The sequence below is a fragment of the Cupressus sempervirens genome, chromosome 4 (genome assembly GCF_028749045.1).
Source record: "Cupressus sempervirens isolate cs-2001-9-10 chromosome 4, ASM2874904v1, whole genome shotgun sequence".
Classification (NCBI taxonomy): Eukaryota; Viridiplantae; Streptophyta; class Pinopsida; order Cupressales; family Cupressaceae; genus Cupressus; species Cupressus sempervirens.
Window position 1 is genome coordinate 511,811,786 of NC_143121.1, and position 27,599 is coordinate 511,839,384.

At 39.5% G+C, this 27,599-nt stretch overlaps 1 protein-coding gene across 1 annotated transcript; it reads right to left on the reverse strand.

Moving 5' to 3' along the window:
- Positions 1-25,727: 25,727 nt before the first annotated feature.
- LOC149562182 (uncharacterized) lies at positions 25,728-26,249 on the reverse strand. The gene has a single exon (XM_089827940.1). It carries the CDS (start codon positions 26,247-26,249, stop codon positions 25,728-25,730), a length of 522 nt encoding a protein of 173 aa, XP_089684066.1.
- Positions 26,250-27,599: the final 1,350 nt, after the last annotated feature.

Sequence of the window (27,599 nt, forward strand, 5' to 3'; positions counted from 1 at the left end):
CATAGATTGAATACTCCCTCAGGATTCTTCCTAACATTAAGAATTCCCCAACCATGGCACGAGAAGCCTAGCTTCCTAGAAAAAGATGGGTCGGATGGATCTGGTGCGGCCGTAAAACACACTACATGCAACCATGTGCTTATTAGCCTAATCACAGAATGTAGTAGGGAATAAAATAAAACTACACATCTACACATATGCAGTAAAACCAAATAAGCATAGCCACATACACACATATGCATTATCTGGAAATCAAATAGCTTGGCCAAGCACTTATAAAGCTAGATTTAATGATAGAAGAAACAAGAACAACATGTATCCATTCTATAGAACTGGTAGATAGAGAAACTAAACATGAAGTATCCATCTATCTTTCCCATGATTGCTACATTACACCCAACCATGAAGGAAATTACATGTCTCAACATTGCTCTACAACAAGATGTTCAAACAAAATCTTATTTACATCTGAGAAGAAAACACATATAAATTCTTTTGTAGATGAAACACATAACACATTTGTTCATTCTTTTCTATGGTTCAACCATTCATGTTTAATTTGAAACTAATGAAGAACACATAAGATTTTCATTTGCACATGGGACAATCAAACATATTCATGCTATATTTAGGCTTCAAATATCCAGCAGCAATGTATTTACACTGTTATGTAAGAACAAAGATATGAAAAAGTCTAAATTCTACTTAACCTTAAGATATACTAAAATTCACTGGTGAAATCATAACATCAACAACAATACATTTGAAGCTGAAATTCTTTAGACATCAACAATTTTCCAAGTATTATCTTATTACTGGTTACTATATATAAAACATTAACAGAACTCTTACAGTCACATGCCACAATTCATTTATTTTACTCTAAGCTTTCATGCATTAAAGAAGACTTTTGTAATGATAAGAAGCTCAATTGTCTACAAGAGTTTTATTCATGTTACATCACACATAGTTCAAACTATAGAAGGACCAGTAGGTCCCCCCCCCCCCCCATTCAGATATTCTTCTCCATGATTCAGGTATCTTTTGTGCAATCTACAATTCATTTCAAAACCAAATCTTTGGAAATGATGATAAAAACCCAAAAAAAAAAGAGTGATATTTCTGTGGGAAGGTACACCAACTAAAAGTTCACTCTAATTATATCTTGAACTATAATCTTCAATGGCTTTGTTTGGATAAATCCAACAAAAAGATTTGAGTATGTGACTTTTCAGATTGACTGGATTGAAACTCTAAGATTTGAACAACAATTTATAGTAGAATGGGCCATCATAAAGCTTTGTGCCCTTCTATGATGACATTCACACATGGATGTATTAGTGTTTTGTTGTATGTTCAATGAGAGTCATAGGGTTTCACCTCATTTTTCATCGATGTGTACAAATTTCATGAGCACATTAGTGTTGTGTCATAACAGAGCTATCACGAGATTTTCCAAGGGTTTATAGTTTCCATACAATTGTTAATAGCAAAGCTACCCTATGCAAGAAAGAGTAAACCGAGCTATGCCTTGACTTGACCATGACTTCGACTAAACTAATCTCAAGATGTTTCAATGAGCAGCAAACAAATAACATTCTAGAAATTGGAAACAAGCATACAGAAAAGAGTAATATAATAGTCAACAAGTTTCATTTCGCTCAATGCCATATTTATTTCCTTAATCTTTCAAGCGATAAGTTTTAGAAATCAGAGGATAAAATAAGGAAAAAAAAAACATGGTAATCTTGTTGTGATGTCTTCTCTCCTTCTTGCCTCTAACATTTTCTTTTGCCATAACTGGTTCCTCGAGTTTGTTGTCACTGTCTTTCCAAAACCCGCAACCCCCACTTTTTAAATAGTAATCCCCCAAAACAAAAATAAATAACTGACCTAAAAAGAATTTCTCCCCTGTGCAATGATCTAATTTTCTCTCTAGTCCCCTTATAATATAATAGTTTTTTTTTTTTTTTTTTTTCATTTTTTGCTATTTCAGAAAATGAAGGAAATAAACTTTGTCTTTAACAAAAACAAGTTTTTTTTTTAATTAACATACATATATATTGTTTTAATGAACAAACATATCTATATTCATTTTGTTATTTTTATTTTTATTTAATTTTTTTTTGAAATACTTCTAAGTTTCTATTCAAATCAAAATAGAACTTTTTATTTATATATATCAAAGTCAAATGTCAAAATTCTTCTATTATTGTTTCAATGTAATAAAAATCTTCCTATCCGTCTTTCACAAAAACCAATCAATTGCAATATCCAAATTCCACTCTATACTTTCAAGAAGAACTTAGTAAATGTAATGAAGAAAAAAGTAGGCAACATGAAATTCTATGTGATGTGTGTGTGGTAGCAAGACATCCAATGCATCCCCTTCTGAGAGGCTAGCTCTCTCTACCTCAACCACACTCTCATTGTGATGATCGTTGCATCCACTCATAAACTCACAACCAAAAAGAGTTAGTATCCATCATAATCAATATATCACATCTTAATTATATCAGCATTAAGAAGTAAAAATATTAGCATAATCACATTATTAAATCATGACATTTAAAACACTTTAATGACGTCATCATCATAATGTAATATCTCATGTATATCCATTAAATAACTCATTTAATTTTGGTATAATCTAAGATTTTAACTTTCATTTATCTTAAATTAAGATTAATCCATTTTGACCAAGTCAACATTTTCCACATAGGAAAGAAAAGAAAATGATTCTAGGGCAAGACATGACATCCTTCCCCACTAGGAAAAAAACATCATCTCGATGTCTTTCACAACAAAATTTAGTATACACATACCAAAACTGTTATCCAATCTGAAATAAAACAACTATACAAAAAGATGGGGAAAAGATTTCTATAAATCCTCCGCATCTTCCCACATGGCACTATCTCTGCCAAATTGGTCCCATTGGACCTTATGTTGAAGTACATCCCTATCTCGTACCCTGAGGGTACACTACTTAATGATTTGGGTGGGCTGAACTACCATCACCCCTAGATCCTATACTTGCAACACATGCCATGTTGGAAATATAGATGGAGTAATTGAGAGGGGGGTGAATTAGTTACCAAAAAAATAAATCCATAGATCCCTTAGATGTTTGATGAAACTAGTTACTATCGTTGTAGACACCCAAATCTGATTACATCAATAAGTAATCATATTTAGTCATCTCCTAGGACATTATTGATTAAATATTTACTATTTAATTAATTAATCATCATCCCCTAGTTAATTAATTAATTAAATTAACTATAGTCCAATTGATAAAATCAAATGATCACCCAAAATCAATTTATCAATTAAATCCCTCTTCCCCTATTAAATTGAATAAATCATCAAATCTATTCAATTTGACTCCATACTCCCCATTTTATTAAATAAATCATTTAATAAAATATCTAAAATCCTAAGAGCCTCCCTAAATCCTATCCTAACCCCTAATCCAACCCATTCACCCTTACTAAACTCACTTAGCCACCTAACTAACCCATCCCATCAAAGCCAAATCACTCACCACCTAACCCCCCTTCTAAGCTAATCTTAACCCTCTTCTAATCATGTGCACAATCATAAACATGGGTTAAGACTTGCTAACCCAAACTAAAGTCAACAAATATCTTCTCCTCACCCTCCAACATAAATGACCCTCAAATATCTCTTACACTCCTCTTAATGGGTCTTACACCTTCATTTATGAGTCTTGCATACTCACCCTCCCTTCATTACTCCCTTTGACCACCTCATACCCTATCCCCTCACATGCACTCTCCTTGTGACACTTGTCACCTCCTCATTGGTGCTAAATAAGCACAATCCTTGTGCTCCCTTTAGAGTTCATCCTGACCCTCCCTCACCATCTCATCATCTTGACATCTTGGCCATCCATTCCTTCAATCCTTGGCCTATAAATTGAATCTCCTCCCTTCACAAAATCATCCATCCTCCATGCAAAGTTATAATGATATTTTGAGAGCACACACACTACCAAAATACGATTATAATGGCAAAATCACTCCATGACTCCATTGTTGCAACCTTATTTCACTCACCCCATCCATCCATTTGAAGCTTGAGCTATACTTGTGAGCACACATACCTTAAATCAGGGATAAATCTATTGCATCATTGTGTTATACCATTTGGAGCTTACCATTCTTGGTTTGCCTTCATTTGTGGTGATAAAAAATCAGTCTTATCTTAAATGTTTACTCATTTTAGTATTGTTAATGCTTTCCTTAATAGCTAGTATTCATGTTACACTACTAAATTAGGTGATACAATCGTCACTTGGTAAACATACTTAAAATGCTATAACTCGGTAAATGTAGTGTATATTATCTTTAACAGATTCTAAACATTCATAGTGATTAACATGTAAGCATAAAAGAAATAAGATGAATACATGAGACACCAAATTTAACATGGAAACCCAATATGAGAAAAATCACCAAGTAACTAGCTACTAGTTTTCACTCTTCTGAAGTGAGCCCTATTAGGAGCCAACTTGGTTAAAGGTTACAAAACACACTGTTAGGTGTGACCTTGTTAGAGGATTTAATCACCTTGTAAGGAGTGGCCTTGCAAGAGGTCTTTAGAATAATTCAATGGAATTGTTTCCTTCTTAGAGGATTTACAAATGGCTATTAAACCAACTCTGCTAAGAGATTTTGGAATCACTACTACAATGGTAAGAAAGTAACAATGAAATGACCTAAATGAGATGCAACTAAATTGCTGATTAGAAATCTCTATTGTGCTTGACACCAGATCCTTCCTGATCAAATATTACTTTGCTACTCCTCAAGGATATTTTCCCATCCTTCAATGTTCGCTCACACTTTCCTCTTCAAACAATCAATACACTTGCATACTCGCTCATACATTTTAGAATTTTAACTTGACCTTTCATATATACCATTCAAATTATCAAGTCAGCTTATTTACAACTTACAATTACTAATAATCATTGTCTCAGTTGGCTAGAATCAATACTTCAAATAATTACACTTTATTTCTCAAATTAACAAAATCCTTCATTTGCTGATCGTGCTCGGTAAACACTATTCCTAAAAATATTTCTTGTGTTAACCAAAAAAGGCTTAGTTAACACTGTGAATCCTACAAAATCCTTTGGAGACCTAGTAAATTCGGTAAACACTAACTTTCCTTCGTTAACCATGTGAGCTCAGTTAACACTACTTTCTTCCACATTTTCCTTCGATGCCCGTATGAACTCAGTGGACACTATGTATGCAGAGTAATTTCTAGGAATGCTCAGTAGATACAGAAATTTTCTTTGCTGACCAACTGAGCTTAGTAGATACTGACTGCCAACTAATATGATATTTGTGTAACATCAAAGAAAACATAGAATTAGACAATTGTATCCAACATGCTAGTCAAGAATGTGAGATATCTCAGGATGATAGGGCTTAAGCAAGGACACATGGAAGATGTTATGAATGCGGGTGAAAGAAGGTGGCATAGCAAGTCAATAAGCAACTAGGTTGATAACTTCTAAGACCTCAAATAGACCAACAATTCTCGGGGCAAGCTTTGAACTCTTGCTAAACAAGATTAAACTCTTGTTTGGCCTAACCCTCAAAAACACTTTATCCCCCATTTGGAACTGGTGAAAAGTACATTTCTTGTCTGCATAACTCTTCTATTGATCTACTACCTCCTTCGGCCAACTATGAATTAAGATCACCCGCTCTTCCATCTCTCTTAGCATCTCAGGACCCACAATAACCCTATACTCAACCCTATCCTAGTTGATAGGATTCTGTCACCTTTCAAACCCGCCGAAATAATTTCTTGTGGGAACGCGTTGAAGTATACTTGTGGGATTTCTTGTCTGTGGGATTGCCCTGTGTTTTTAAACCTATGGCCTCAATTTTTATTGTCACCAATTTTCTGTCCCGCATTCCTGCTAACTGTTTTTGCATTTCGTTGACCGCGAGATCACTACATTAACCCGTAGGATCACCTTGCCTTTCTGACCAAAACTCTGCTTCACATTTTCCGCATTCTTGCTAATAGTTCTCACATTCTCATGCCTATGGGAATGCGTTCTTAACCCACGGGTTCTCTGTGAGATTTGTTTTTCTCAAAGTTCTAACAGTTTTTCATTTGCAGGTTTTATGCTGTGCTGTTTTGTGTAGATTTTATCATCATCAATCATCTTTTGAATGGCTTAAAATTGAACAAATCTTGCTTTTCATGGAATGAATGATTAGTAATTAACCATTGTGATGAAAACTTTATTTTAAGGCGTTAAAGAACATTATGTGCAAACACTTCAAATTTGGGGCTTAAAATAAACTTGATCAAATCTTGAATGCCTTAAAGATTTAAAATGCTCTTATTCCCTCCTCTTTGAAGCTTTGGCGTGCGATTTCCCCTTTGTTGACTTGATTTAATTTTGTTGGCGACATTGTGAAGTTGGAATGATTCTTATATGCTAAACACGTGTGTTTTCAAAAGTTGTAGAGTAGAGCATTAAAGTGTCCAAATAACAATGAACCCCATGTCTTGCGTGTTTTGAGATTGTGCATTTTCACGCATCTTAGACTTCTCTCTTTTCATGCAAAGTAAGACCATTAAAGTATGTGATGCATGTACCAAAAGTTGTTAGCAAGATCATCCGCAACAACTTAGGAGTGCTTCTAGAAAGTTCATCCACCTCTGGGAAGCGCATCCCCTTTGGTGAGAAACTCAAACCGATAAATAGTCTGGCCGGTATATAAATGAGGGGAAGGGTAAACCTTCTCGCTCCATCTCTTTAGTTTAGGCAGCATGTTTCTGGGGGTAGTCTGAGGTTGGAAACCTTTCCCACAATTTCACCATGTCTGAAATAGACCCTTAAGTGGATCACAACCATTAACAATTGTTGCAAAGACTCCACAGACCCATTTACAACCCTCTTAGTCTAAAGTATCTCACTTTCTTTCATGGTATGTTATTCACGGTGCAAGGGAAACAACATCCCTCAAGATTACTCACCATTGTGCTCCCTTGGTAGAGGCATAAGGCCACTTGGGTTTCATCTCCAAGGGTTGTTGTTCCCATAGAAGGGGAACTTCTATTTGTCATGCCTTGAAGGTTCTCTGATGTGTATCCTTTGTCAATCGATTCTTGTATCAAATCACCTCTTCGATTAGAGGGAAATATTGCACTAGCACCAGGAGACATCAAGCTATGGGCCGTTGAATAACATATGACAATCAAATTCTGACTTGTAGGGATAAAGTGTGTGTTTGAACTGTCTTAAATTGTGCTCAAGACCTGTGAAAACAATCTCGTGAAAACATTTGTTGAACATACACAATTCAGTGGTTACTATAAAAAAAATCCTTCTGCTAAAGAGATCAACTGTTTGTATTTCTCAAAGTTGCTTTGTCCTTTGAGAAATTGTTTGCTCATTTATCCTTGTATCAAAAGAAAGAAAGTTTCACCTTCGTCATTTCAAAACAACGGTTGTTAGTAAGTCCATTCGCAACAACTGCTTGTCTCGTTGGTCCAATTTGTCCATTTGTTTCAAAGCGATCTACTTATTCCCTCAAAAATCACCAAGAAGAACCTAAGTTATAAATCCTTTTGTTGGCCCAAAGTCTTGCTCTTTTTCAAAAATACTTTGCCATTTACCCTACTTGATTGAAAATATCATAAATTTTATCTTTGAGAGACCTCACCTTCATATGTAAGAAATGGTTGTTAGCAAGCCCACTCGCAACACTGTACTTTTAAGTTTACCTTTTGGCTACACTTATTACCTAGGAAATACCCCACAAAAGTCTAGTTACCAACGAACCCCTTTTGCTCTAAAAAGATCCAACAGTTGCTCTTTTCAATATACCTTTTGCTACCAATCTACTTGACCGAAAAAGACACAGTTTTCCTTGCCTAGAAGATAGTTAGCCAAATTCATCATGAAAAAGATCCAAAACTTGCTATTTCTCAATTGATTTATGTTCCAACCCAAGGTCTAGAAGGTATACTAAGCGTAGTCACTACCTCCAAAATCCCCATGGTTGTAATTTTAATCCTTGGAAATATCTCATGTCAAGCCATCCCGAGACTAAGTTTAAGAAGGCTAAGCTTCCTCAAATACTAACCTATAAGGAAATCGAAGCAGAGCATAGGAAACATACCCCTAACCCTAGGATTGCCAAATTGGATCAAATTGAGAAAGACAAAGCTGAGGTAGCATTGCAAACTGAATGAGACTAAAAAATCCAAAACCTAACCCTTCAACATGGTGTTAATATGAGCCTTATCAACAACTCTACTATTACTCATTTTGATTAGGTCCTCCCTTTTTTCCACACACACTTACACACTTATAGGTTTAGTCTCTCATCTAGGAATTGCACTATCCCATTCAAGCATTTGAAGTTAAACCATCTCCTCTCATCTTAGGTTGTCGAAGAAGAATCCTCCACATGCATTGTTAAAATCTTAGTGTTATTTCCTCACTCACTTAGAAATTTTTTTGCATCACATCTCTCATCATCTTGAGTATCCTTGAAACACAACACTTTGCTAGCAATAGGTTGTTATTGGTGTCCCACATCACCTTGAGCCAAAGGTTAGGGTCACAAATTTTGCATCACCATAACCTTTCCCACATTCATATTTTAGGAAAACACAAGTTTCTTGCACTTAGCACCGTATCATTTAGACTTCCTTAGTATCATCCCTCGCTGCATTTACATCTTTAGGAAAAGCATCCTTTCATGCCACCCACCACATGTTTTAGTAGGAACACATGGAAAAAAGACATGGATCCTAGTCATAGTGGTAACACATCTCAAGCTTAGCCATACTCTATAGTATCCATGACACCATTAGACCTACCACCACAAATCCCAAAAGAACCAGGATCATCCATAGATATTGAGGCTTTCATGAACAAACCTGGTCATGCTACCATCGTAAATGCCATCATAGATCACAACAAGGAAACCATCATGGAAAATTTATTACAAGATAATGTTGGTGTCTTTGAGTTTGGATGTCCACCACCTATCAACATAACAGATCCTACTCACCCATTGTTTGGATGGCAACCACCTTAGGTAGAACCAGTAGACCCAAATATACCCTCGATCTAGGTGCTAGTTCCCATTCCATAGAACACTCATCCCATTCTCACTCAACCATTAGTACATACTACATCTCAACCAACCTCAAGTATACCATCTGCATCTGTTGCCACCACTCATTTTTTTACTCCACCAAATCCTCCATTTGCATCTAGCAGCACTACCTTTTCGCTTCCACCCCATATCACATCTAGTCCATTTGCTACTCAAATAGCACCATTAGGGTCCAATACCTCATCTTCCATCCCACCAAACATCACTATCAACCCCTTTGTAACTAGCAAAAGCTCTTCAGCCGCATTTCCTTTGGGACCTTGGAATACTACTGTGACACAGGCACCTATCACTAGTCTTCCCCCTAGCATTGCATTCATGTCCACACCTCTGACATTTTCATCTACTACTTCACATAGCTATTCACTCCCACCCCTCACCAACTATTTCTCCATGCCACCTCTAGGAAATAGCCCAAATCCACCACCACTGCAGTTCTCTACAATAAACTCTTTGCCGTAAATTAACTACCTTGTGCCTATTCCAAATCATTCCTACTCTCAAGAAGGTGCACAACCCACATATATTGGGCATGGTATAGATTCCCAGAGCATAGCACAAGCATTATCCATATTACCACCATTTCAGCCATAGTCTTCACATCAACAGTATGCCCAAGCACCCACACAGAAATATCTCATAGGGTAGCAACCTCATAGTTATCTACTACACCAACCTCAACAGATGCAACAGTATGCACAACCCACCTTCCAGCAAACCATAGCATCCACTCCACCGGTTATGCAAAATATTTTTCCAGAGACACCATATGGTCATCAGAGTTCTCCATATTACACTTTAGATTCTGGCTCGTATCCTACATTGGGGGCACCTGGATCGGGGGCACTCGCTCCTCCACCTATAAATTCTGAATGGGAAGAGATGAAAAATGATCTCAAAGCCCTAAAGGATGGGATGGACACCAAAAATTTCAAATTTGAAAATGATTTCCCATACCCTTTTGATAGGACTATCACATTGACTCCATTTCTTAAACATTTCAAGATCCCCAAGTTTGACAAATTTAGGGGGAAGAGTGATCCAGTCACACATGTTAAGGAATTCTATATGAATTGTTAGGAGGTAGCTTATAATGATGTGTTCCTCATGCGACTCTTTCCCAAGAGCCTAGCAAGACCAGCCTTGGAATGGTTCTATCATATCCCTCAAGGTACTATTAAAAATTTTGCAAAACTTTTTGAGGCCTTTGTTGCTCAGTATACCCATCTCGTTGAAACTAAATTATCTGTAGTTGACCTCATCCACACTAAACAAAAGAGAGGAGAAAGCCTTACAAAGTACTTACAACATTGGCAGATCCTTACAACAAGGATCTCTTGTACCATCCCTGAGCCCCATCTTGTCAAGATGTTCATAAACAATGCACACCCTAGCCTCGCTCATCATATGGTTATGAACTATTTGCAAACATACAAGGACATCAAAGAAAAAGGAATGGGCCTTGAGCAAGCCCTCATTAAGGATGGTGTCATCAGATTGTACAAAGAAAATAGCCAGGACCACGGTCTGAGTAGTGACAAAACTCGATATTGGAACAAAAACAAGAATATAGTGATAGATGGTTCCACTGACACTCGATAGGTCCATATTGTTGGGGCAGCTACCAATGTTCCCACCACATTTTTCCAACAAAAAACTTATCAACAACAACCCCTATGTATTACCAACCACCCATGCAAACTCATCAGTAAATACCTATTCTTCATAATCAAACTAATGCTATCACACTGTCAGCAGGTAGTAAACCTCATGTTCAGAGGAAACCACAAACATACACCCCATTGGGGGAACCTCTTGATACAATTTTTGAAAAATTGACCAAAGATAACCTTGTTCGGTATCCACAAACACAACCCTTGGAACCCAATCAGTCTAGAGCATCTTGGTACAAAGATAATGAATATTGTAAATTCCATCGTGTCAAAGGGCACACTACCCTTAAATGCATGCAACTTAAGGATTATGTACAGGACCTCATTGACCAAAAAGATATCACAGTGGGGGCACAACCCTCACCTAATACAAATTAATGATGTATCAAAATGCTTTCCCTCCTCATAACACAAACCTGGGAAAGGTACCTGCAAACCCTCCTATCAACAAACCTAACAATGCTCTGGGTAAACAAGGTGACAATCGAGACACATCTCAGAATTATACCTCAGCATACTTAGACTATGGTAGCTTAATTGGTTGCATATCACAAGTTGAACCATCCGTCAATGTCATCAATATCAAAGGCCCAGACACTTAGTGTGCAGCTTCTACCTGTCGGACATGACTCAATATAGCTGGTCCACATGTATCCACACAAATCAAACCACCATCAGCATCCATCTCGAGCATCTCCATTAGAATCACCTTCACTAGGGCCACAGTATAACATCTTGGAATACATTGGAAACACGCCGGCCCAGATCTCCATCTTGGATCTCTTACGAACAAGCACACTTTATCAAGAGATCCTTGACAGTACCCTACATGAGTCACACGTCCCCTCTGACATAAACGCCACTAAGTTTCACAACTTGGTTGCCCATCTTTCAACCTCATGTGCCTTATCTTTCAAAACCACTAATATCCTAGTAGTTGAACCTAATCACATCCTCCCACTTCGTATCGCTGTCATGGTTTCTGAATTTGCAGTTAAATGTGTCATGATAGATAATGGATCGACTCTAAACCTATGTATTCTAAATTTTATCAAGTAGGCAGGATATTCTGAAGTAGATATCATCAATGAGGTGATCACCATCAAGGCATATGAAAATTTGGAGCATACTACTGAAGGAACCATCTTGCTCCCTATCAGAGTTGGTCCAACCACTCAAGAAACACTCTTTCATGTAGCTAATCTTAATCGTCCATATAACATCCTCCTCGGTCGTCCATGGATTCATGCCATGAAGGTCATTCCATCCACATATCATCACTGCATCAAATTTTTGCATAATGGCATTGAGATAACCATCCATGCAGATCTTGAACCCTTTGCTTATTGCAATGCGGTTGAAGCTTCATACACCAATCACTATCCTGCGATCAAAATTGGCACCACTATGGCTAGTTCCTCTGGCACCTACCATGATCCGGACACCATTTTAGCCTCCACTCTTTCCATAGTTAAGATCAACTACCAAGGTTGTGGCGAGTATAGTCTCATAGATGCTTTTGCTGTTGGCGCTCTACCACTTGACCCACATACTCAAGGACACCCAGCACATCAAGGGCCTATACCAGAAACCACCTCTCGACTTCATGAGTTGGGCCCTACCACATTTTTCACCAAAGGTATCCTTGATGGAGCAGAAAACACACCAGACATTAACAAATGGCTATACAAAGAGCCACCTCCTAAAAGTGAAGCACTTCTTGATCACTTTAAATAGAAATATCCCTGGTCACATCGCTTGGCCATGGAGCAATGAGATTATCAAGGAGGTTGTTTAGGCTTCTAGGAATTAGGTATCAGATAGCCTATAGAAGCACACCAAGGGCAGAAAACCAAAGGCTTGGGCTATGGACTCCTTGCAACTGGGGGCACTACAACAGAAGGCCACGCCTTTATGAACATCTAAAACACTCTCATTGAGGTTGAAAACATCCTTGAGGAAGTTGAAAAGAAAGCTTATGATGATATTTTCCTTGACGAAATAATCCTTGGAGCTTTTGTGCTCTGCCAGTTATCCTTGAATCTCATAGAGCTCCCCCTCGCTCACCCCAAACTCATAGATTGGGACCAACCAAGTGTCATTCATGTTGATGAGTTCTCTACCGAGCACGTGCTCCTTAAATTCATGGGGTCAGAAATGCCACATAAACGGCTGCCTCCACCATCGACATATGTCTACAAGCTGGATCCTGTAGGTTACTTTGAGGAGGAGGAAATCTTTAGTCGCAAAAATGAAATTCTAAAAGAAACAAAAAAGAAAAAAGACAAAAGAAAAACATCCCATGGTGAAAACTCCTCTGGAGCACCATTGGGTGACTCAAAAATGAAACAAAAATAAAGGATGTATCCAACAGTGAAAACCACTTAGAGGTACCTAAAGATGGAGATTTCATCCTCCCCCCACAAGAGCATCGACGTCCTATATCTTCAGTTTTGATAGAAGAAACTCGGCTTGTAAATATCAGCTTGACAGAGATAGCACATATCACATACATTGCAGCCTCTCTACCACTTGAACAAACAAATCTTCTTATTGAGGTTCTCCACAAAAATGTGGGCTGCTTTGCATGGTCATATCAGGACATGTCGAGGTTGGACCCCAAACTAGTCGTACATGATCTGGCAGTGGATCTAAGGGCCAAGCCCATCAAGAAAAAACTTTGAAAAATGCACCCCAAGGTGGCTTTATTAGTCAAAGCAGAGCTAGAGAAGTTGTTAGAGGCTAAAATCATTCAGCCAATAGATTATTTTGAATGGATTTCTAATATGGTACCTGTTACCAAGCCCTCTGGTGATATCAGGATTTGTACCAATTTTAGTGATCTTAATAAAGCTTGTCCAAAGGATGACTTTCCACTACCAAATATCGACATGATTGTGGATCTCACCGTAGGGCATGAACTCTTGTCACTAATGGATGGTTTCTTTGGGTATAATTAGATTCATATTGCAGAAGAAGATCAACATAAAATGACATTCACTATACCTTGGGGCACATTCTGCTACACCATGATGCCATTTGGGTTAAAGAACACCGAGCAACCTATTAGCGCATGATGATGGTCATCTTCCATGACCTAATCCATAAGATACTTGAGGATTATGTGGATGATATTCTAGTCAAGTCTCTCAATGCTTTAGATCACTTATCTCACCTCGAGGAAGTATTCAATCGACTGGCAGAATATCATCTCATGCTAAATCCAAAGAAGTGTGTCTTCGGTGTTACTTCAGGGAAGCTCCTAGGCTTCATTGTGTCATAGTGTGGTATTGAGATTGACCCTAAGAAGGTCAAAGCCATCATGGATATGGCTCCTCCTAAGACACTTAGGAACCTTCATTCTTTGCAAGCAAAACTCCAATCAGTCTGGTGGTTCATTTCTTAGCTTGCTGATAAGTGTCAACCTTTCACTCACTTGCTTAAGAAAGATCAAAATTTCAAATGGGACTCAGCTTGCCAGTGCAATTTTGAGCTCATAAAGAAATACTTAGCTAATCCACCTATTTTGGTTCCTCCAGTTGTAGGGCGCCCACTCATATTGTACATCACAACTACTCCCATAGCATTAGGTGCTCTTCTAGCACAACTTGATGATGCAGGAAAGGAACAAGCTATTTATTACATCAGCCAAACATTAGTGGGCTATGAGCTCAACTACACACCAATGGAGAAGGCATGCTTAGTAGTGGTGTTTTCCACCCAGAAGCTACGTCATTACATATTGAGTCATACCGTGCAACTAATATCAAAGATTGATCCATTGAAATATATGCTCTCTTGTACAGTACTCACCGGGCACCTAGCAAAATGGGTTATGCTTCTTAGTGACTTTGACATTCAATATGTTGATAGAAAGGCCATCAAAGGCCAGACTATTGCAGATCACTTGGCTGATGCACCCTTAGTTACAGATCACCCACTCATCATAGAATTTTTAGACAAATACATTTGTTTGATAGAAAAACAATCACTTTGGAAGCTATATTTTGATGGCTCCGGTGTGGGTATACTCTTGGTTACACCTCAAGGCAATTATATTCCTAAATATTTCAAGCTAAAATTTTGATGTACCAATAACATTACAGAGTATGAGGCCTTGTTGTAGGACTAAAAATCACCATTGAATGGAATATCATAGAGCTTCAGGTCTATGGTGATTCTCAGCTTATCATCAAACAAGCTTTGAAAAAATATCAAACCAAGGATGACAATTTACTACCTTACAAAGATCTAGTTGATCAATTAAAGGATCATTTCACTCAGATCCAGTTCATACAAGTACCTAGACTCCAGAATAAGGCAGCTAATGCTATGGTTACTATTGGTTTTCTCTTGGAAATACCATGTGAAGCTACACAATATGAATTCTTGGTTGAGCAGCTGCACAAACCTACATATGAGAACGATGAATCAACATGAGTATGTGTCTTGGTTGGTCCCCAATCCCCATGGTACCACAAAATTCATGCTTACCTACTAAATGGTATCATATCTCCTCACCTCACATGAACCCAATGCCAAAACCTTATACGTAGAGCTTCCTAGCACACTATCATTGCCCAAACCCTATATTTTCATGGTTATCATGATACTCTCTCTCGATGTTTAGATCAAAATGAGGTTGCGATGGCTCTCAAAGAGGTACATGCTGGACTTTGTGGTGCTCACACGAGCGGGATGGTGCTAGCAAAGAAGATCCTTTGGGCTAGATATTATTGGCCTACTCTAGAATAGGATACATGTGAATTTGTGAAATGATGTTTACCTTGTCAACAACATGCTAATTTAATCTAGGCTCCAACATAGGACTTGCAACCCATTGCACCACCCTAGCCTTTTGCCTGCTGGGGATTTGATCTTGTTGGTCTTATTGCGCCACTTTCTTCAGAGGGTACAAGTGAATAATCACTGCCACTAATTATTTCACTAAGTGGTTTGAAGTAGTTCCCCTTGTTACTTCCATGGGAGTTCAGGTGTCCAAGTTTATATTGTATCATATCATATGTCACTTTGGCATCCCATCTACCATTTTCATAGACCACGAAGGTAATTTTGAAAATCTAAATATGGAGGAATTGTGCACTTCCCTTCACATCCATCACTGCTTTTCTAGCTCGTATTTCCCACAAGGTAACAGTCAGGCAGAGGCAACTAATAAAACCCTGCTCAGAATCCTCAAAAAAATTGTCAATGACTCTGATCGTGATTAGCATTTGCAAATTAATCCCGCCCTATGGGCATATCACACTTCATTTCGTATAGCCATTGGCACAACTCCATACTCCTTGGTCTATGGTGTTGAAGCAATCCTACCTATTGCGGTTGAACTCCCATCACTCTGCATTTCTCTCTGAGGATAGATATCTGATGAAGAATATAGAGTGGCTCGACTTACTCAACTTGATCTACTTGATGAAAAAAGGCAATAGGCCTACAACCACCTCATGGTCTATCAAAGTCACCTCAAGTGCAATTTTAGTAGGAAAGTCCATCCATGTAGTTTTTAGGAAGGTGATGTGGTCCTTAAAGAGAATATGAAGGTTCAAGCTGACAGAGAAAAGAAAGGCAAGTTCGAGCCCACATGGCTTGGTCCTTATGTGGTCACAAAATCTTTTGGCTAAAGAGCCTATTAGCTATCTACCCTTGAAGGTGAAGTCCTAAATGATCCTACCAAAATTATTCACCTCAAGAAATTCTACACCTAAGGATAGAATTTGCAAATCAAAGAAAGAAAAAAGGCAAAAAAAATAAAAATAAAAATAAAGCATCCAATGGCGAAAACTTGGCAATTCAAGAGGCTTGGATAGGTCCCTGGTGAAAACCTAGAAACTAGGCGCCAAGTGTACTATAGCTCTTCCATTATCTATCACCGACATGCACCCCTCTATCACCCCTCCATATTATATCACTCATCCCCCCCACTTTTCCAAGGTGTTCCTTATTATTTTTTGCCATGCTTTGCAACTTCATCCTCTAGCACTTTGCACTATGCAACATCCCACCTCATTCCTGTATTATAGCATCCCATGTATCATACATGATGTATTCTATCCTTATACTCTACTAGTTGTACCCTATCAAGTGATTTTTTATCAAAGTACTTTACCATATGTAGCATGTACAACCCATATAACATGTGTCTCATACCCCTGCACTAACCCTTGTCTACCATGTACCATACTTATGTGAATGCAGCAATATCTGGACCCTTGTACATAAATCATGCTTTACATAATCCCACCTAAATAAATCCATGTATCATAGCAATGCTATCTCCTCATCCTGACCTTTCCCCTGTCATGCATATACCTACTACTATGTTTTGTTATTGCGAGTTCCCATGTCCTTAACTAGTCATACTTGTACATACTATCTAGGTCTTGTTGCAACCCGTTAGTAGCTCATCAATTGATCTCTTTGGAAAAAGGTTACTTTTTCACTTTGCAAAATATTTTGTTGTATATTTTGGTTGATCGTTTCCACGTATCTTTCATTGTTTCCTTCTCAAGATCACCATGATCATTTCATATCATGGTGTGTTTTGAGTGGGGCAACTAAGGAGGTTGGTTTTGATCATAGTCTTTTGCTAATTGAGAGTCAATTTGATATTATCCTTGCATATTTCCTACATGTTTTCATCTTTCGATAAAACATGATGCACTTGGGTAATCTCGTTTTCTTGTGGATCACCTAGCATCATTCCAATACTGATCTCTCCGAGACTCATGTGTGATGCTGGGGCAATCCTTGCGTGCTTGTTTGAGTCAATCCTATGAAATTTTGGGGAAAATGCTTTGACATTCTTAGTAACCTTGGCAGATCCCTAACAATCCTATATCAAATGAAGTGCTCACACTACATAGTGGTACTTCCTCACGAAGTAACCCATGCTCAAGCTTCCCCTACACCTCACTTTTATTTTTTTTAGAACCCCTGGTATCCTCCTCCTTGTCATCATCCCTCTCCCTTGAACTATCACTTTTTCCACCCTTAGAATCATTTGATTCAAAACTTTGAACATCAATTCTTGTTCATTCTCATCATGATGTGATACCTATCATGAGTTACTATCCTAGCTCTAAAATCTCTACTATCCTCCTGACTGCGAGTTTGTTGGTCACTCTTTTTCCAACATTATTCTCCTTAGAGTCAGTATCTCCTACGTTCACTTTTCCTATCATAGAACACTATCATAAGTCAAACATTTGTCCACCATCATCATTTGTCTTGCATCTCCTAGAATCTAGTATGTTGTATTATCATAGCTTGTATCCTTTTATCATATATCAAAATATCATTGCATTCAGTTTTTTTATGTTATTCTCAAATGCTTATCATAAATCTTAAGTGTATCTTTTAGTTTGTGTTCTTTTTAGCATATCATAAATTTCCTGTTCTCTCTTTTAGTTTACTTAAGCTTTAGCATTATAGTCATTCATCATTAGATTATGATTCATTTTAGCATAGTCATTCATCATTGGATTATAATTCATTTTAGCATTGTCATTTATCATTAAATCAGGTTTCATTTTAGCATTATCATTCATCATTAAGTTATGATTCATTTTAGCATTATAGTCATTCATCATTAAGTTATAATTCATTTTAGCATTATATTTCATCATTAAGTTGTAATTCATTTTAGCATTGTAGTTTTTGATTAGGAAAATAGGTTTTACAGGGATCCTAAAACCCAAAGTTTTACAGAAGAAAACAACTTAAAGCAAAAAAGACAGAAAAAAAGCTGCCTCAAAAGGCCAGAAACAAAAAGGCCCGAAGCTTGAGAAACAAAGGCCAGGAATAGAGCCTAGCGGGCAGACTAGTGTCCCTTCTTTTCCATTGCCTATAGGGTTTCTACAATGTCACTTTCCTTCTGGTTGGACTCTTCCTCCTGGATTGTGGGGAGAAAATGCATCTGGTCCCCCTGACTTTCCTGGATTCCAGTCTCTTTCTGAGGATCTTCCCGACTGGTTCCATGCTTTGTACTCTGCTCCACATTCCCCACAAGACCGACATTGGTCAGATAGTCCCCCAAATTAACAATGTTTTCATTCAAGGTATGGAGGGTATCCACAATCTATTTAGTCACAATCTGGTGGACAAAATCCAGCCTTTGGACCTTCTGCTCGAGTTGGGTGATTTTGTCCTCCTGATTGTCTCTGGGGTCCTAGCTTCTGTCTTTTTCCTGGCTGCCCACCTGGTCTTTACTACCTCTAGCCTCATGATCCTTGACATGCCCCCTATTGTTGGTTTGGTTGGACCTGTCCTTCAGAGTCTCAATTTCCTGAAAAAGCCACTTAATGGAGTCAAAATTGTCAATCAGGCTGTTCTTTGCATTTTTGAGAAAGTTGAAACCCGTTTCACGAATATTGTCAGAGAGAACTAGAAGAGTCGGGTCAAGGAGCTCGTCATAGTGGGTGCTACTGTCGAGATCCCCCAACACTTGGATTTTAGTAGGTTCTCTAATAATGCCCATACTGACCCTATCCACATTGAAGTTGCTCTAGGCTCTTCTCTTATTTTTCCTGATGGCCTCCCCCCCTTTTCAACCATGATTTCTATCATCTCTTTTGGGGGCGAAATGGGGACCTCTAGGGGGGAGGTGGGCGCAGTAGGGCTGGGGGGCAAATCAGCGTGGTTACTAAGATGATCATGGGTTGGAGTCTGGTTCAATTTTATTTTCTTGGGGTTATCTTGGGTTACCAAGGGGGTCAGCTCCTTCTTGTCATTATCTTTCTCCTTGTTGTCTTCCAACTCATTTTCCTTCTCTGCCACCGAATCCGCCTCCTCCAACTCTGTATCTGACTCATCACTAGACTCCTTAGGATGAGGGGAAGGGGGGTTGGGGGAGGGCACCTAGGGCTCTTCCTGCTAGGGAAGTAGGGAGAGGGATTGGCTTTTGGGGTTTCAGACTTGACAGATTTCACAATGTCACTTCCCTTGAGTCTGAGCTGGCAGTGTCCTCCAAGGAGCCACCCGAAACCCCAATGGACTTGACTCTTTTCTGGGTTTTCAAAAACTCAAAAATGAGGAGCAGAAGACCTTCGTGAAGGGCAAGGTTCTTGATAGGAAATTTCTTGTAACTCTCTATATTCTTAGTCATAGAAGTATAAATATAGAAAGGAAAGGAGATTTTCACTTTATGTCTAAAATGATTAAGCAGAACAAAATGATGGGTCCTGACTCTATCAAACCTGGGCTCCAAAGTGACATACTCTATGATGATCCTCAGAACATGCCCCTAGGTCTTCTTGATGGACTCAATGTCATAGTAGGTGTCAATCTTTACCAATTTTCTTTTCTCCTTGTCATTCTTGAAGAAAGTGTTGACAGCATTGGCGGACATCTTCTTATCCTTGAAGAAGCTCATGCCTTCCTGGGAGAAGCTTGTCACCTCCGCAATGAGACCCTCTATGATTTGGTGGGAGAAACCATCAATTTTGACCTTTTCATTATGCCAGGTTTCAACCATAATCTTGGTAACCCCCGCGTCAAAACCATGGAGCCTCTCCATGAAGCTGATTATGCCGCCCTTCTGGAGTTTTTTCCAAACCTTCCCTTTTTCTTTCCAGCTCTCTATTTCTCCCCATGGCTCTCTTCTAATAATTTCTCCCACCATTGCGATATTATGCCTCTCTAACCCTAAACCCTTAATAGAATTGTAGAGCTCAAAGATGAAAAAATTGCTAAGGACAAGAGCTTTAATGCGCGTGTTATTGGGTTTAACTCTGGCTTTCTTCTGCTCGTGTAATCTGTACACGTTATTATGAAATGGTGGGGGTTTCGCATAACTCCAAATGATTCCCTTTTTAAAACATGATTTAGCATGTCTCATCATCATAAAAAAGATTTTGAGTTGGTACTTTGAATTTTCTCCTTTCAGATGAGCTCCATAGCTGCCACCGAAAAATGATTATTGTTTCCCCATGTCATCACCAAACTAAATGTGACCGCTGTGTTTGTGAACCAATCAACAACCACGTTAGCTTCATGGTAGACATGGCTGACGTGGTAATTTTTAAATTTTCTCAAGTCCATTTTTAGGTCCTCAATTATGCTTTCAATGGTCCATGATGGTTTGGTTACTCCTAAAATATAATTTATTATATTTAGGGAGTCTCCTTCAAGCCACAGTTGTTCGATCCCTGAGTCTAGGGACAGCTTAACAGTGAGTCTGGCCACATTGGCTTTAGCCAAATGGTTTGTTTGGTGACCAATAGGGGAGAAGATAGCAGCAATGCCCCCTCCCAAGCTATTTCTTATGATTCCACTGCATTCGATGGGACCAGGGTTCCCCTTAGCCGCCCCATCGAAATTGTCTTTATGCCAATTTTTGAGGGGGAAGGACCAAGTAGCCTGCTGTCTTCTTTTGATCCTGTCTTCTTTCCTAGTCTTAATTTTCCCTTTGTCCTTTATGTTTCCATCTCTAGTTGTGGAATAGTTCTCTTTCATGAGGCCATCAATTTTCTCCACTATAATACCCTCAGGAGCTTCTCTGTCTCTGAATATCCTATTGTTGTGCTCCTTCCAGATTCCCCAGCAAAAGTGTGGGATAATCCAAGAACTCAAAATTTGGGAGTTCAGGCCTTTATGGTTGCTACTCCACTGTATGAAGAATTCTTGGATATTGGCTGGCGGGCACCAATAGAAGTTCATATTGGAAGTCAGAAGACTCCACACTCTAGAGGAAAAGGGCTAGTGAATGAAAATGTGATTAACCATTTCCAAGTCATGCTTACAGAGGCAACATCTGCTGGGAATAATTTGGCCTCTCTTGGCTAAATTATCTAGGGTAAGGATTTTGTCTTGCAAGAGGAGCCAAAAGAAAATATTGATTTTGGGCGTTAATCCAGGGGTCCAGGCCTTGGCCCAAATATGTTTCTCCCCTGTGCCCACAAGGGAAAGATAGCCTGAGGCTACAATATAATGGCCTCCAGAAGAGTCTCCCCAGACTAAGGCGTCGCCTATCTAGTTGATGTTGATAGTGTTCAAAGAGGCCATCAAAGGCTCGAGATCCTGCAAAAGCTCTGCTAGATTGTGCCATTCATTCCCATTTCTATAGTTCCTAACCAACATACCATATCTGCTTATTGCTTGATCAGCCCACCTACCGAATGAAGGATGGTTATTGAGAGGTTCTTGAAAAAGCCAACTGTCTTGCCAAAAAAGGATTTTGTCTCCCATTCTAACTTTCCATTTGGCCCTAGATTTAGCAAGGGGAAGGGCCTTCAAAATACCATTCCAAATGTTAGAACCCAACGGTAGCTCAGCCCCCTGGAAAATGGAGGAGAGAGACAGGCCTCCCAAGTACTTCTCAGCCAAGATGTCCCTCCAAACCCTTGTGCCTTGAAAGATGCGCCAAGGGAGTTTAGCTAAGAGGGATTGATTGAGGTGAGAAATTTTCCTGATTCCAAGACCTCCCAAGCTTTTGGGCAAGCAAACCTAGTCCTAGGCTACCAGGTGGTATCTCTTGTTGTCATCAGTTCCAATCTAGAGAAAGTCCCTCTGAATCCTCTCCATTCTGTCCGCAAACTTAATTGAAATATCAAAGAGACTGAGGGCATAGATGGGGATGTTCTAGAGAATCGAGTTACCCAGAGTGCATTTACCTGCCTGACTGAGGGTGGCCCCTTTCCAACCAGAAAGTTTCTTGATGAAGTTGTCAATAATGCTTGTCCAAAAGGAGTCCAGGGGTTTGGAGCCTAGAGGAAGCCCAAGATAAGTCGCCGGCAGGGACCCAATGCCACAACCTAGAATTTGAGCAATTTTCCTCTGCCTCTCCAGAGAAGTGTTGAGGAAGAAGACAGAGCTCTTGTCTAAGTTAATAGCTTGTCCAGTACCCCTAGTGTAGGAATTAAGAATGCTTTTGAAGGTCCTAGCCTCCCAAACTGAAGCTTCACCCCCCAAAATCATGTCATCCACAAATTGTTGATGAGTGAAAGTGGATGGACCTAAAGAAGGCCTCAAACCCACTAAACACCTATCCCTGATCTTCTTCTGGATGAGTCTGCCAAGGCATTCCACCATGATAACAAATTGGACTGGAGAGATGGGGTCTCCTTTCCTTAGACCCCTAGAGGGGGAGAAGAAAGGAGAGGGGTGGCTATTGACCAGAATTGACAAAGAGGGTGAAGACAAAAGCTAGGAGATGAGCTTGCAAACCTGATCATCGAGGCCAAAGGCATGAAGAACAGCAAAGAGGAACTTCCAGTCAACCCTGTCGTAAGCTTTTGAGAAGTCCAGCTTAAGAAGGAAGCCTTCCTTTTTGCCCACCTCAAGAGAGTGGATAACCTCATGAACCAAAACAATTGAATCAAGGATCCACCTGCCTGGGACAAAGCTGATTTGTTGAGGAGAGATAATTAGAGGGAGAACTCTGAGGAGCTTGGAAGTGAGAACCTTGGCAATGATCTTATAGAAGGAATTACAGAGGCTAATGGGCCTGAATTTATCTAGAGAATCAACACCCAATATTTTAGGGATGAGGACCCGAAAGGTAGCATTAAGTTCTTTAAGCAAATTCCTGGCTCCAAAGAACTCCTGAACCACTTTAACCACATCCTTTTTCACTACATTCCAAAAGATGTGAAAGAAAAAAGTTGGGAAACCATCCAGGCTCGGAGCTTTATCCCCCAGGAGAGAGAAGAGGGCCTGATGGATTTCCTCTAAGGAGGGGATTGCCTTCAGCATGGAGTTGTGGTGAACTTGAAGAATAGGGGGAATGGTCGCTAGGATTTCCTCTTGTTCAGACCCAGAGAGGGAAGGATCAACTGAGAGGAGAGATGAGAAGTAGCAGACAACTTCCTTCTCAATTTCATCCTCTTTGGTAACCTAAACCTGGCCCTTAACAATGTTGGTTATTCTATTATTAGCCTGGTGCTTAAGGGTGGTCAAGTGAAAAAATTTGGTGTTGCGGTCTCCTTCCTTCAACCAACTGACTCTTGATCTCTATTTCTAGAAAAGTTCTTCCTTAGATATGATGTTGTGCATATTTGAAAGGATGGCCTTTTCTTGCTGGCTATTATGAACATTGTATCCTGAATGCTAGATTTCATCCTAAATAGAAGAGAGCTGATTAGATATCTCGTCTTTCTCCTGGAAGATGTGGCCAAAGTCAGTTCTATTCCATGATTTGATGTTTCTTTTCACATTTTTCAGCTTCTGGGAAACTCTGTATATTGCAATACCTTCAACCTCAATGCTCCACCAATGGGAAATATTACCTTCCAGCATAGGGTGTGAGAGCCACATTTTGTCAAAGCAGAAAGGAAAGGCCTTGTTGCTGGAAAGGTGGGAGGCAGAAAGAGAAATCGGGGAATGATTAGAGCCCACCCTAGGGAGGAGGGATAATCTACAGGAGTGGGAGAGGAGCCATTCGGGGGAGATGAGGGCTCTATCAAGGCAAACCTAAATACTATCACCCTCGATTCTTTTGTTAGACCAAGTGAAGCTACCACCTTGAAGGTCCAAATCCAGGAAGGCAAGATGCTGAATGAATGAAGCAAGGTCGCGTTTACTATCCTGATTTGGGGCACGACCCCCCTTTTGTCTGCATCAGATAGAGGCGAGTTGAAGTCCCCCATTATAATCCCTTTATTCAAGTTACAATTAGATAAGATGCCAAGGAGCTTGGTCTAGAAGCAGTTCCTTTCTTTCTTGGTATTGGGGGCGTACAGGTTAAGGATTAGCCAAGATTCATTGCTTTGGAAGTGAAAAACCTTACAGAGAAGAGCATTAGTAGAGCTGTGAAGAGTAGTTAACTTGAAAGCTCTGGTGTTATACAAGGTTAGGACACCACCTGAAGCTCCATCCGAATCAGAAGCTTCACAGCAAAATTTTTTACTAAAAGATATCCTTCTTACCAGGTCCCTTTTCATCTTAGTTTCCTGTAACATCAGAAAGTCAGGTCTTTGGTCTCTAATCATATTTCTAATGAGTTCCTGTTTGTGAGCCCCATTAAGGCCCCTTATGTTCCATGAGATAACTTTCATTTCTTACTTCCTGAGAAATCCTTGATGGACCTCTGGCTTCCATCTAGCAGGTTCCTTCTTGTTTCTTCTTGCAGAATTTGATTTAAGTTCTTTCTTCTTGCTCCCTTGGGGGGTGACCCAATATTAGCTTTAACCCTACTTCTAGTTGAAGCAGGAGATAGGGGGGGGAAGTTTTCTTCTAGTTCTTCTTTTTCTTCTTGACCATGCACCAATCATCAAGGCTATCCGTCGCACTATTATCTAACCTATCTTCCCATAGGACGAACTGTGTTGGATCAGTGTTCTTAATGAGTAGATGAAGCTTGGCCTCAATTCTTATAGGGGCAAAAGAATCTCCCCTCTTGCCAGTGATGACCCCCAGAGAAGCCAGAGTGTCCTCAAGGGGAAGACACTTAGCTTGGCTATCCTTTTCCTAGGCCAGGGATTCCCGTTCCAGGCGATTCAGCACTATAGCTCCCAAAAGAGGGACTTCCTCTACTATGGGAGAAGACTGCACTATAGATTCCAGAGGGAGATTCTGCTCCACAATGGGACCCGTGGCAATGGAGGGGGAGCTTACCTGCACCTTTGGGTCCTCCAACGGGTCTGAGATTGTCTTTTCCAAAACATGACCCTGTTCAAGGGGGGGAACTAGCCTTCTCCTTGGGGGGATCCTTCGTAATAGTATATGTCTTTTAGGCTAACAACCTTTCTCCCCTGTGCCACAGAAAGTTTGTGCCTCCAGAGTAGCTTCATCTTTCCCTTTCCGGAAGGGAATGTAGCAAGCTTCATGGTATGATCAGGGATGACTGGTTTCATGATCTTCTTCTTTGCCTCATTGGGGCACTGGTGGGCCTTATGACCAGCCTTTAGGTAGAGGAAGCACGCAAAGGGGATCGTTTCATAGATAATTTTGTAGTTGTGCTCTCCAAGTTTGGAATGAAAATGAACTCAAGCATGTCTGTTCCTTCTCTCACCCCAATGCAGATATGTGAAAAATTGAGGCAACGCTTGGAAGCAATAATCGGATCTGTTGAGAGGAGTTCCCCAAAGGTCCTAGCTATTCCCCCAAAGACGTCCTCATTCCAGTATTCAAGTGGTAGTTCTGGCAGTCTTACCCACACAGGAGCTTGGGCAAAAAAAGAATCATTCAAGCTCATGCCAGATGACCACTTATGGAGCACAAGGGAAGAACAACCCATGGCCCATTGCCCTTCACTCAGAATGCTAGCAAGGTCTTTCGAGGAAGTGAAATCGAAAGACATAAAGCCTTTCACCATAGCCGTGATCGAGACCTGGCCCTCGAGAGCCCATTTTTGTTTTATGAGCTGCCTAACTTCGTCAATGCTCGATCTAGGCCCCAAAAATTTCCCAACCAAAGTAGAAGCCATAGTCTAAATATTGTGGTCCACAATCTCATTTAGGATGGCTATCATACAAGAACCTTTCACCGAATTCTGAATAGTTTTAACAGGTAGGAAAGAGGACTTACCAGAAGATTTTACCTCAAAAAGTGAGGACCATTTTGTAGTTCCTTGCACGTTTGTTTTGGAAACCAAAGGAGACTTGGCTACTTCCTTGATTAGGACAGCTGGACCCCCAACTACGCTTTTCAACCTATCCCCAATGCTAGGAGCAGCCAAACAACCTCCATCTTGCTGTCTGTGCTCCAGTCCAGGGACCCGAAATAGACCATCCAAGGAACTCCCGCTCTTGCATGAATTCAAATTTTGAAAACACCTACTCCCTTTGCTCCCGTTGCTATCGCTTCCCATCTCTCACCTTGTTTTACATATTTTAGCATTGTAGTTAATCATTAAGTTGTACTTCATTTTTTGTATTCTCATTTTTTATTTTGTAATTCATTTTTCAATCTTTCATCCATCTTTAGTTTGTGTTAACATATCCTAGATGTCATGACATTATATTCATTTTTCATATCATAAATATGTTGTTTATCCTTTAGTTGGTGATTCATTTTACATTTTTCACTTATGTTTTTTACTTTCTACTTATCATTATACAACAACATATTAGATACTCTTAAAAGAAATCACATTCTTCGAGATCACATCACATCCATCATAAGCCACATCACATCATTAGGATTGTATCAAAACATATCACCCCACATAACATCTATCATACAACAAATCTCATCATCATCACATCTACAATATCATAAGGAAAATCATGTCATCAAGGATCACATCAAATCACATCACATCTGTGATATCATAAACAAAACATCACATCAAATCAAAATCATATTGTATCATATATACAATATCATCAAAAATCCTATCCTGAATCAAAAACTGTTAGCACAATCATAAAATCACAACACATATCACATCCTGCATCACCAATCATTAGCAATATCATCAAAACATCACTGCCTATCCAACGCATATCAAACACTATACATAACATCACCAGTCCATAACACATATCTCACTAGAATCATCAGATCTATATATCAATGAAAGAATAAAAGAATAGCAGCCTATCAGTGTACAATGTCCATATCATACAAACAGGTCTGAGCCTGTACAAAATCTGTATGTGTCTCAAAAAAGCCGATATATACAGAATACTCAATATCCCAAAAAAATCACCGACTCATCGATGGTCAACCCATCATCCCTTCATCATCCATCTCATCCTCTGCCCCTCTCCTAGCCCCTGGTGCTGCTAGTGGTGGAGGTGGTGGCCTCATCAATCCTCCCCCTATCCCAAAG